At 43.7% G+C, this 13,003-nt stretch overlaps 1 protein-coding gene across 1 annotated transcript in view; it reads left to right on the top strand.

The window, feature by feature from the left end:
• The first annotated feature begins 3,084 nt into the window (after nucleotides 1-3,084).
• The window catches only part of CLMP (CXADR like membrane protein), a 35,677-nt gene continuing 25,758 nt past the window's right edge, over nucleotides 3,085-13,003 (top strand). The window contains exon 1 of the mRNA XM_005142758.4: nucleotides 3,085-3,497. Within this exon, the coding sequence (XP_005142815.2) occupies nucleotides 3,470-3,497 (28 nt within the window). The 5' untranslated portion in view covers nucleotides 3,085-3,469. The remainder of the gene's footprint in view (nucleotides 3,498-13,003) is intronic.

Raw genomic sequence — 13,003 nt, 5'->3', positions numbered from 1 at the left:
TATGATCAATTATTGAAGTTATTTGAGAGATGAGAGCTTCTTAAACAACATCTTGTTTATAACTCAGTGCCTGAGTCCTGATGTTAGTGTGGTGCGGCTTTTCTACCCATGGCTTATTGTGAAGAGAAATGGGTGTAAAGGGCTTTATATTCTACCCTACTACTCCTTGGTGTCTGCTTTGAGTTGTCTTTTTCAGAGGCTGTTCTCTTTGTGAGGTTTGCCCTTCCTTTGTCTGAGCTTTTCTCATTGCAAAGCCAAAAGCTGCACAAACATGGTTTTGCTCAAGGGACTCAAAGTGCTCACCTGGCTCTCTTGGTTGAATGACGCCTGTTCTTCTGCTGACTGTATCAATAAGCTGCTTAAATAATTTAAGCTGCGTGAGATAAGTTTGTGATGGAAGACTCAGAGAACAGACTACTTAAAGAATCAACACAAGAAGGTACCTGAGGAGCTGTTGTCTGTGTAACTGCTGTCCTAACAGTTCCAGAAGAGGATACAGCTTCTGGATGCATTTTGGGTGATGGGGTTGTTGGAGTTGTTGTTGCTGGGTGTATGCAGCATCATTTAGTGATATTGGGAGGCAGCAAGGAGTGGTTTTCCTGGAGGAGGAAGAGGAAGGTGAAAGAATTAACCTGATACAAAAAATAAAGCTTAGAGAAAAGATCCCACATATGCTTTTCATAGTCGAGATGTAGGAAAAGTTACTGCAGGCTCCTGGGACAAGCAGGTTTAAGAGAGCTTCTTTTCCTAGAAAGGCTTACTCATGCAGATGTGAAAGGGGCTGAAACTGAGGCAGCAGGAGGGAGGACCACAAAAAACCCTGGAAAACCAGTGTGCTGCAGATAGGGCCTATTCCCCCAGACCCAGACAGCAAAGGTCTTGAGAGGATGCTCTGGTGCGAGTGGCATGGTTGTCCTTATATGTACTTACACGCCAGCCTTCCTAGCTCCTCGCTGGAACAGTTATGCAAACAAGTGAGATGTGCTTGCCATAATAGGTATGAACACCAGAGGGAGAATCCCCACTGAACCCCAAAGCACAACTTGCTCTTGAGGAGCTTCCTGAAGGGGCTGAAGGTAATGTGAGAGCAGGCTGTGGGATGGCTTATCCCAGATGATGAAGAGGAGATTTTGCATGCATGACCTCCTCTTTCATTCTCCACATCCCCCTCCTCCTCTGTGCACATCCCAGCTCTGTGGCTCTCAGTGGAGGCAGGCAGTGAGTGCAGGGTGACAGCACTTCTCTGTGTCTTGGTTTCTGATGCATTGATTCTATTAAAGCAAAGCAGCATGTTGGCTATTTACAGCATAGCTTGGGACATCTTCTGTCAGACTTGTAATGCAGAGAGACAAGCTCAGTGCTGCTTGGTTTCTGGACAGTGGGGGAAGGGATTAAATGCACTTTTCTCCATTGATTTATGCTCTGCACTAAAAATCAATGGTGTTTCCTCAGATCCACTCAGCTGTTGGGAACCAGCAGCCTGTTTGGTCAAGTGTGGGGAAAACTTCTTGAAGGAATTGGCTCTTATGATATGGGTGGATGGGACAGACACAGATGCTCTATGGAAAGCACTATATTCATTTGGCAGTAATTGCTTTTGTATCATAAGCCTATATTAGTTGAATATGCTCTTTAAAGCATTTTCTCTTTCACACAGAGCAGGAGCCAAATGCTGCTTTTGCTTCCATTGGAGGCTGGAAGGGGCAAATGAAGCTTGAACTGGACGTAGAAGGGTAGTTTTTATCATGTCTCTTAAGGGATCTACCTGAATCTAGGGTTTGGTTCTTCCCAGCGTAGCAATATTTCTCCCAGTAAAGGCTTGAAAAGCTTGTACTGTAACTAAGAGCTAAGGTACAGAATTCTTATAAAGCTATTCACTGGGGGCTTCATAAAGATTGCTGTATTTGCACTTGTGAAGAGGGAGTGCAGCATGCTACCCCTGATCTTACATGGGTGCTACATAAGGACTGTGTGGAGATGGTGTTATGAGACAGTTTAAAAGTGAAGTCTGAGACCTCAGACCACAGCCTCATAGCCTTGCTCTTTCTTTAAGGTCTTAGAAATACTTTCATAAGTGTTCTTAAGGGAAGGGATTTTGTTCTGTCTTCTAAAGCTTTGCTTTGTCCCAGGTTCCACAGTATGGGTAAGTTTCATTTGCAGTGTGCTGTGGTTTAGGTAGCCAGTGTTACTCTTCTGTTAACATCCAAGCAGCCTAGCTGGAAGTTCTTTGCTTATCTGAAAAGCACATATATCCTAGGGCATATGGATATAAAGGTGCAAGCATGAACTGTATATGTGTAAAGTGTAATAGATCAGAACTGTTGTGTAAATGCACACATGTAAATACCACAGTTTCCATGGCCTTGGAAGATTTAGGTGTCTTTTAATAAGGCATAAAAGAGTTCTGGCTTTTCAGAGTCATCATCTACAAACTTTATTTGCTACCACGTTTGAATCTCCTTATAGACACAGGTTTGTCTTCACTGCTGTCGTGGAATGGAGCATCTTAGCTTCTGCAACTTACTAACTGCACTAGGGTGAAGCTCATGAGCTGTAAAGCTGTATTAGGCTGCTTTAAAAGGGCTTTTGGAGGTGAGTTAGAAATTGCATCCCACAGTAGTCATTAAATGTATACAACACATTCCTGCTTCATTTGGTTTTTTCTCTCATCATGGAATGCAGAGGTAAATCAATTGTTAGGAGTTTCTCTCTCTTAAAAACTTAAAGAAAACCATGAAGCAAACAGAAGTATCTCAGTAAGACTTAAAGCTTTAATTCTGTGATTTACTAGCTACAAAAGACAGTAAAGTTAACATGTACATGTGTGTTTATCACTCTAAAGAGCATGTGTGCCTTTTTCCATGAGTCTGTCTCTAGCGCTTGAGTGACTAATCTGACTTTTTTCCATGCTGGATTTTTACTGCCTCCAAACTTAACTGTTTTGACACTAGAGAAATCCTCTCGTTTCTCCTTTAAAGGTGTATATATGTATATATCCATACACATTATTGCTGGAAATCAAGAGAAGCTCTACCTCACCCATGTCTGGTCTTCACTATTAATCCCAGCTGATGGTAGGGAGGGGCTCTTCTGGGAGGCAGCCATGTGGTGAACATTGAGCACAGTGTTTTCCCCTGCTTCTCTCCTTTTCAGACAAGCAAAATTGTTCTATGCTGCCGTTAGATGTGAACTCCTTCCTGCGCTGCCTCCGTCTCCTCTTCACCAGAGACTCAAAGGCCTGAGATACTGCTGAGATCTGAAAGCTCTCACTGAATCCGGGTGGAATATGGACAAGGAGAGGAATAGCAGAAGGGAAGAAAGAGTGAAGTTGGCTATTTTGCTGGCACATGGATGCAGTTACACTCAGTGCATTCCAGAGGCGTTCCTTTGAATCCTGTGCAGGTCTGCTTGCTGTTCCTGGGAGAAAGGAAGAAAAAGGGAAGAAAAGTCCCTCTAGCCTGGAGACGGAATGTCTGCACTTCCAATCCTCTTTTTAGGTAGGTTGACATTTTGGTTTTGCTCAGTGTTTTTAATCAAGCTTCCATTCACCCTCTCTTTGTGCCCGAAATGCATTTCTCATGTCTTAGAGAAAGGGGTTTGTAAAGAGAAAACTTTTATGGGGAACTCGGATTTCAGTGGTGTTCGGGTTCCGATGTTTTCCTTGCTGCTTTGTTAGCAGGTCGATTGCCAGCGATAGCTTAATATTTCATTTGTGGTGGTGAAACAGACTTAGTCTGGAATGTGTTTCTTGTCTAAAGAGTGCAGTGTCTTTAAGCAATGAACTCATGAGGGGCTTGAACCTCCCTGGCAAAACAAGGTGAACAAAATGTCTTTGTTTTGTGCAGTGTCAAATGTGTTTAACTCTGTGGTTTGATTTGCTTGGGCATTTAACATGCAGATTTTGAAAGAAAAAGGGGTTATTGTTTCCAATTGATGGCTAAGATTAGAAACAGATGTGTTGAAGTGCAAGAGGGAGGAGTTGGGGGGGAAGGATGGGAGTAGGGAGATAAAGGGGGAAAGCAAGAAATGGGAACAACGAGGGCTGCTGAAAGAAGGAAAAGAGGTAGAGGCTGACTGTTGAACAAGGAGAGGAGTGGAGAATGGCAAAGGAGACATTAAAGGAGAGTAAAGGGTTGAAGAGAGCTGTTTGTTACAGCTATAGCCTATGGAGAAAAGAGTTTGCAGCCCTGAGGTCTTTGAGGGGGTTTGCCTACAAGACTGACTCAGAAGCAGCCTGAGTTTCTGCATCTCCAGAGGCACTGTAATGTGATAAGTGAGCTTCTGTCTCCATTCTGCTCACCACATCGTGCTGACAGCTTGGAAATCTATTGTGGTTGGGTAAAGGCTGCGATTCCTTGGCTCTTCCTGTGCCCAGGAGCACTGGTACAGGTGTGAAAAAGTAGGTTGGTCTTTGATTCCCTGGGAAGAGTTGAGCCCCACAGGATGGTGGCTGGACACGGAGTTTGGTGACTTCTCCCTTAAGTCTCAGAGGTGTGGACCATGGACTAACCAGATTTCTAGGTGTCTGAAAGGCAGCACTTGGAGCTGCTGAATAAACTGGAGAAAGGGGTTTTGCTCTAGGAATGCTGTGAGCAAAGGTTTTATCCACAGGAATGTGGCAGGGGCTTGGATGCGCTGCAGAATCCTGCAGGGAGCACAGGCAGCAGCTTCCCCCCCTGCACATCTCCTTTGGCTATTTGTGCCTCTATGGTGGAGACTGCTTAAGACTTCAGGAGATGGGAAGGTTAAGACCAGCTAGAGGGGTCAGCCCTGCAGAAATGGCCAGGAAACAGCTCTGTGGAAGGGTGGCTTCATCCACTGTGGTTCTTGCTTCCATCCACCAACCCTATTCATCTGCTGAATATTCCCATATGTTAAAGGCTTGGAGCAAAAGGAATAAGCTGTTGCCAGAGACAAGGTGGTTTTGGCAGCAGTGTAATGACAACTTACCTTTGCATGATGAGGACTGCTTTCATCTATAAAACACAATGGGCATTATCATTGTTATACCTTTGGCATCTAGGCAACTTGTTCTGCTGGGTCCAGCTTCATTCATCAATACTGGAAGCATGTTCCAGGGAAAAGTAAGGAAGTATTGTGATTCCCTATTGAAAACAAGGAGGCTGGGGAGTCTTGTTTGCTAGCTAGGCAAAGTCTAATTGCTTTTCTACAGTGAAAAGGTATAGAAGTGCCAACGATGGCTTGTTTTCTTGCTGATAACATGAAAGGCTAGTGTGGAAAACAGGGGTTTTAGCAAAGACAAGCAAACTTGAAAGGAAAGTTGCCTGGTTTGGGTTTTCATTATTAAACATACTAATGGCATTGCTAATATACACAGTCCTTGTCTTTTAGTGTTTACTGCTCTGGGGCAAGTGAGCAGCTGTGTGAGGAGACAGGAAGCAGGAGCCAATTAGTTTTAAAACAAGACAGGATAAAAGACCTTGCAAAGTGTGGGCAGAAGCATGACCATGCTTACTTCCCTGGTAAAAGCTAGGTAAATGAAGTGGGAAGGGGTGAGGAGTGGAAGGTGATGCGTGTGAATGTGTGTGCCTACATGTAAGCGTTTGACATCTGATTCTCATCACTGTCCACAGCTGGTCAAAACCATTTCGAACTCCTTGTGTAACACACTGCACTCTTAGAAAACAAAATCAGTGTTTCCAAGAGAAATAGCTGATTCTTTGGTGTGAAAACTCGATGTTGCATTTCTCAGGCAGTAATAAAAGCCCCAACAAACTAGCAAATGCTTTCATTTAGATGTTTTACTGAATTAAAGTTTTCAGGTGCTGGAATTCTCCTTTGCTGCCTTTTTCCCCTCTCCAAGTTAATTTTGAATGCTTTGAATGAGACTTCCATTAAAGTAGAAAACTGAATCTTTTTCTTTCTTGCCATCAAATATGCTTGCCTGTGTAATGCTGGCTTTGACACTACTGCATGGGTTTTCTTCACTTACTGTATGTGTTCTGCCCTTCAGAAACCAGAGCCTTCAAGATTCACAGCAATGATGCGAGAGGCCAAATCAGCCATCCGGCTTTCTGGTGTCCTGCTATTAGCAGTGAACCTTTACATTAGTGTGAGGGGTGGCTCAGCACAGTGTTCACTGACAAAGACGTAATCAGTGTGGGATACTGGGGTGATGCTGCTGCAGTGGGTGCAGCTGTAACAGCACAAGTACCACTGTACTGATGTAGCTGAGCTCTGCCCTTTAAGCTCAGAGGTCAATGACTCTCTTACAGCACTGTCTCAGGGGTATAGAGTTGCTGCATTGAACACCAAGACTCCAATTGTCTCATTGCACTGGGGAAAAGGTTATGGTGCAGATCCTTCCTGAGCCTGTTGGCATGAGCAATTGGGTCTGACAGGATGCATTTGCCTAGGTATCCACCTGCCTTCTAGCTTGAAAATCCATGATGATATGGAAGCGGCTCCACAGCATTCACCAGTGGTAGGTCAGCCTGGGGCTATGCTCTAGTACACTGACTCCAGCCTCCTCTCCTGCTCTAAGAGCACAGGCAACCTGCAGTGTGCCTCATCTCATCTCCTTGAGATCCTTCTCCTTAAACCCTTGCAATGCTACACTCCAAAGCCAACCACTGCAGCGTTTTGCTTTAAAAAAGCACTTCTCTCCATGAGGTTATTGGGAAGTTTTACACTTCAATGGGATGCATCTGCCTGGAACTAGTAAAAAGCAAGGAGATTGTTCTAAGCAACTGAAAAACCAAGCTGAGGGATTTCATATTCCTGCTGATTTTCCCAGTTTTCTTAGCAATAACTAACAGTGCATAATACACTTTCTGTTTCCTACCTTTCTCATGCTTCCTTCTCTGTTGCTTTTGCTTGTTTGCTTCTTGATATACTTAAAAAGCTTGGGGAAAGGGTTTGTGCTCGATGTGTTTATGGAACTTAAAAAGCCTTAGTTCAGGAGGGGAGTACAAAAAGATATCTAGCTGTGGAAAGGGGGTTTATGTGTGATTTTTGGGAGGAATACCCCTTTTTGTGCCTTTGGATTCTGAAGGAATTCAGGTAGCTGAATGTATTTAGCTTAAAAAGCTATTCCCCCAAGGACAACCGACAACTCATGGAAACTCCAGAAGCAAACAACAGAATAAACTGTATGCAAGATTGAGCCTTCTTTCAGGTTAGTTCTAGGACAGGGCAAGGTGCTCTTGAATAGGACACTATTCAAGGCATACTGAAGGCAAGGGTGCAAAGCTGTGTATCCACTTGGCACTCCAGGAGGGACCTAGAGGAGCTAGATGTAATTGAGTTGCTATATGGCAGGGTATCAGGGATAACAGTCCTTGTGAGACACTGAATTTCTTCTAAAGCCAGGGATGGTTTGCATCAAATACTCACTGTCAGGAGGCTCGGTGAGAAATTGCCTGTTTTCCTCTCCTGGTGCTTTGTTTTAAATGCACTAGTTTGGATTTTTAGCATTAAAAAAAACCCAATGTTTATTTTGGGAGTTATTTTTATCCTTTGTTTTTTCCATTTTACCATGAGGAAGAAAGGGAGAAAAAAGGTAACGTTCCAGAGTGAGAAAAAGCAGGATGGCAAAGAGCTGCAATCCCGATGATGAATTCAGTTTATGGGAAGTAAAGCTGGAGGGGAAGGCAACTTCTGTGCATTTCCCATAGAAAACAACTGGTGTTTTGCCTTTGTGGCCACCCTGAACCTTGTCTCCAGTGTGTAGAATTAGCGGTTTGTTCCTGTGGGGTACTCTGGCCCACTTCAGAATGGTGTTTTGTGTAAGAGCAGCACAAGCTTCCCAGAAATGTCATTGCACAACTGGCCTGGAGATATCCTCATCTTTATCCTGAGGATCGCAACAAAAGCCCCTGTTTTCCTCTAGGCAAATACAGGGTTTTATAGGGAACTTAGCAGGTTTGCAGCCTGGGATTTGAGCCTTCAGGAACTGCCTGGAAAGAAATGTAAACAGTCACTCAGACAAAGCCTTGTGTGTAAATGTGACTTCTCTGCCCTATTAAAACCAATGCAGTCGTTGGTTGTGTATCTGTAAAGCAGAGAGATCTCTGCTTGTGTGCACATCTTGCATACACTAATGTGGCTGTGTTGGGTGGAGTGGGAGCTTGGTGGTGCCCTGTCCAAAAGATGAATGGGTCATTTTTCCCTTCCTCTTCCCCCAAAGCTGTTTCTCCATCTGTTTTTAGAAGTGGTTGGTTTACAGAAGCAGTCCAACAGAAAGCCAAGGGTGAAGTCAGGTCACTGAGGTCTGTGAATAGATACTCAGATGACAGGATAGTGGAGGATGCAGGAAGCACAACAATGGAAAAATGTGTGAAGTGATGGAAAGTCAACAAGCGAGGGTGAATTTCTATCTTTATCTCTTACACTCTATTTTCCCTTCAGTCTGCTTTAGTGTTGCTGAGGGAAGTGACAGCCCACCTCTACCAGAGCCCAAGGGGTTCAAACCTTGCCTAAAACATGCTTTTCCCTGGCTAGAATACAGAGAAGGCATATACAACAGTGACTAGAAATAGCTATGGGGCAATGTGAGGAGGATGGGTACTACCTTGCTTCAGCAAAGCACCATTGCTAGGCTTTTCTCAATGGCACCTTGGTTTCTCCATGTGACTCCTTAGGTATCTTTACAACAAGTTGCTAAGGGGACTGAGCAATTCAGATGTATTAGTGGTGGTGAATGGGACAGAAGGTCATGAAACAACTGCTGTCCTCTTCTATATCTTCTCTAGGAAAGCATTTAGCAGTTTCAAAAGGCAAATGTTGTAAATCAGCATTTCTCTTAATGGGCCAGACCCAGACTAATGATGTCCTACAAGAATCAATATGCATTCCAGTATCTTTTCAGCCTGTCTCTTATGTAGCTGACATCCTTTTTTGTGGCTGGAAAATGAGGATGAAGCCTTAGTGTATGGGACTTGTTCCCAACCTATAAGGTAGAAAGGTTGAAGTTCAGCTTAGTGCCTGCAGTTTAAGTGCCTTTGGTAGGAAAGGTCACTGAAATTTGTGGTGCTTATAACATGCATTGGCAGAAGAAAGGCTGCTGTCCTGGAAACAGCCTTTTGAAATGGAGCGTGCACAGTTAGAGGCGACTGATGACCATAACTAGGCTGCATTTGGTCTACCATATCATTGTGTTGCTGCTGTTAAAGCATGCATTGCGGTGTCACACTTTGGGTAACTCCGTCCAGCATTAGGGAAAAGTGGCTTCCATTCGCTTTCCTTCTTTGTGTCTCAGCAGAAATAATGGAATTAGGTGGTTTTCCAGTATTTGGAATATGCAATGCATGCTGGCTGAGTCTCATAGCTACTGCTTAGGCTATTCCTTTGTTTCTTGAAGGCTTGATAAAATTTTAAAGGCCATAGAGATGTTTAATGAATATGAACCCTTTTCTGTATGGGAAGACTGACACAGAGTGCCAGGCAATGGCAGGGTGGTTTCGTGTGTGCAGGGGGAAGCCTTCCATATAACACATCAAGCTTTGAATATTGAACTCAGAGTCAGCCACTTCTTTTGCTTAAAAGAAACCAAATTGCAGGGTTTTCAACCTTGAAGGCAAATCACTTTATGACTTCATTGTTTAAATATAGGTTTTGTTTTGCGGGGGGATCGTTAGACTTGAAGCAAAAGCCTTGTAGCCCAGGGACTGTCACTTCTGATTACTTCCAGTGACACTTCCAATTATTTCCAATCACAATTCCAGGGACAAGAGGAAAAAGGAGCCACGTTCTCTAGCATCAGGGCTTGGGGTTTTTTTCCCCCTGAACAAAGGGCCATTTATCAAACCTCTGCAAGTAAAGGTACAGAGCTGGATTGGGAGCTCTGTTGTAGCTGGGTAATCCCAGAGCATATCTGAAGTGAAACTAGAGGCCGGTGTCTGGGAATGCTGCTGTGGATCCTGCCTTGTTGAGTAATATTAAGGAAATTGCTTCATTTTCCCCAGGCATTAACTGGCACTAGCACTCATTTCAATGCACAACACACAGCTCCAGTGAACGTCTGCTAAATGCTCTGTGGGTCTTGTAAGACATGAGCAAGCAAAAGTGCTGCTCATGGAGAGCCAACAGCTTAGTGTGTTCTCAATGGCAAATGAGGCTGCTGAGGGAACCTGACTAACTTCTAGGTACGTGAAGTGCAGTGTAGTGAGCCTTATAGCTGTTGTGTCCTTCCAGCCAATGGAAGCTGGAGCACTACCTCATCTTCAGGTGTCTCTGGTAGCATTACTTTGAACTGCTCAAGGGTAAAAGTAAGGCTAAAAATGGTGTCACAGCTTTCAATCACAGTTAGGGATTTAATTTCCTTAGTCATACTACACTAGGCTGTGAGTGAAGTTGGACCTGCTGAGTGTAAGGGTTATTATTAGCAACTGATTGCTTTATTTCCTTTATAGTTAAAGGCACCAGCTAAGATCAGGGCTCTACAAACACTAGGGAGACTGTTTTACATTGCACTAATAGATGATGAGTAACAGACCTGGTCTGATGTTAGGAGCCAGATATTTAGGAGCCTGAGTCAACTTACAATGGGAACTGCATGCAGCTTCATGTGGTGACTGCTTTTAAAGTGGGAATGAGATGTATCAGTGGCCTGGTAGAATGAAGTATGGGTGTTTACTTCTTACTGCTGTAAATCCCCCGTTGTTGTTCCTCAAGTGGTGGTGGTGTCCCTCACTTCTGTGTTTATTCTGGTCTACATAGGGTAGGATGCCATTGAGAGCTGCCTGTGCCAGCTTCATCTGTTTTCCTGTAAGGAAAGACTAGTGCCAAGTGCTGCTGTAATATGCACACACTGGGCATTATTTGCCTCTAGAGCATAAAGCAGACCATGGACATTTTGTCAGCAAAGTTCAGAAACTCATTTCCAGATGAGCAATTTGCCATTATTCTTGTTCCAAGACCTTCAAAGCATTCCTGGTCATCAGCTCTGATCTTACTGTGACATTTGGATGCCTGGAGTAGGTCAATTCCATTGTAGGCTTCCATCAGTGTGGCTGAAGTGACACTTGCAGGGAGCTTGGTGCTAATCCTCTAGGAATCTCAGCATTTCACATAAGGAACTGTTTTCTGAGCCCATCCAGTCTGGATGGATGTTTCCAAGCTTTGTCTTGCTCTGATGTGGTCTGTGCTGTGGGCAAAACCCCTCTTCATTTCCATTGTTTCAAGCTCTCGCTTGGAGACAACAGGAATTTTAACCAGATGAAGCATAGCTTTTGCATTGACAAATGCTGTGATTCTTTCAAGCCGCTTTTCCAAGTGGGTATTTGATGCAATTGTGAGTTTTCAGGATGTCTAGATTCCATTCTTGGTTTGGCTAATGACTCAGTGGTGTAGTAATTCAGGCTCCATTTTAAGTGCCTGTTAGTTTTGAGTGTCTCCATTTCAAGTGTTACAAAGGGTCAGTACTTGTAGAAATGCAAGCATACAGATACATGAGCTTGGTCACACCAACTAAGTGCTGTCAGATGTCAAGTTTTGGGGTGCAATTGAAAATGCCCTGTGCCTCAACTGCTCTTCTGCAGAATAAGTGTAAGAGTACTCAAATAGAGCAGCCTTTCCCTCTAATAACTACTTGAGCTTCCATCTTTCTCCCATTTAGTAATGCCCTGGGCATGTTGTGGGACAACAATGAATAGATACCCATCAGTAAAAGGACTGAATGCAGTGGGAGCTGCAGTGTTTCTTTTCCTCTGGTTGTCATCAAGCATCTTCCCCTGCCCCATATCCTTTTCTGTGAAAGCACCAGGACAGAGGATGAAAGCCACAACCAGAATGTGAATGGAACAAACTGGGTGTTACTGCTCCAGATGGAGCTATTTAGGATGATATTTACTGGGTTGTATGTGCTCTGAGGTAGGGAGTACTCCTTTGCCTGTTTGCACCATTGCCTTTAACACTGCAGACCTGAAAGCTGGTACAGCAATACAGAATGTTTTAAACCCAGCTTTCTTCCTGCTTGCTGCCTAAACAAGCCAGGCACCAGGTAACTCCATACTACATATTCATGCAGAGTGGTTGGCACTGCCTTGGTATCTTTGCTGCTGATTAAAATGCTTCTTAATTCTTTATGATGAGCTTGCATAAGCAGAATGAGGGAAAACCCATTAAAAAAGTAAATGAATTCTGGTTTTCTAAAGCATCTGTGTGGGGTAGATAGGAACTGAGCTCATTTAATACTCCCCTCTAAAACAATGTCTTCTAGCATCCTTTCAGTCTGGATCTACCTCACAGGATGAACTAACAGCCCTGGATTTAGATTTGTGATGTTCTTAGCTTTGACTGAGTGTATGCAAACATCTTCATCCCTTCATTCCTTAGTGTCCCAGTCTCAGTTAGGATAGTTGGGATTCTGTGCCACAAATGGTTTAGTTCATGAAGTTAAGACTGTGTGAAGAGTATCTGAAGGGGGGGAGGCTGTCAAAGGCTCTGATTCTTCTCTTTCTGTGTAAGGTCCATAAAGAGCCAGATTTATGCTGGATCTGAGTTACAGAAGGAAAAGGCAGTAGTCGCTCTATATTCCTGCTCTTGAGGGAACAGCCTTGCTCATTGCTTTAAATCATTCTGGGGTTTTATTTTTCTGTGTCAGCACTGTCAGAGCCTATAATCCTCAACTAAAAGAGGCCATCCTGCCCTACCAAGAGAAGGACTTAAAGTGAGGAATCCCCTTCAGCAAGGATGTGGCAAGCAGACTGACAATGTAAAAGAAAGGAAAAAAATATCCTGAGCCAATATGGATAAAATTAGGGCCTGATAATGATGCAGAATTCAAGCCATGAAGAATTCCCTTAGCACAGGGAGCTGGTAGAGCCTAGCTTACTGCTAACCATGCATAACAGTAATTGAGCAGGTAATGGTTATGCATGCTTTATAAACACCCATCACCAGTTATGCTCATACTGTGCAGACAGGGAAGACTTTATATAGCAGATTAATGTTATTTTACATATGTTTTACATAGAAGTCAGTATTCATGTATTCTCTACATCCTCTCCAATCCATAATATAGGAACACTCGGGGCAGATG

This window comes from Melopsittacus undulatus, chromosome 15 (assembly GCF_012275295.1).
Source record: "Melopsittacus undulatus isolate bMelUnd1 chromosome 15, bMelUnd1.mat.Z, whole genome shotgun sequence".
In the NCBI taxonomy this organism is placed as follows: domain Eukaryota; kingdom Metazoa; phylum Chordata; class Aves; order Psittaciformes; family Psittaculidae; genus Melopsittacus; species Melopsittacus undulatus.
This window is presented reverse-complemented; position numbering and strand designations above follow the sequence as displayed.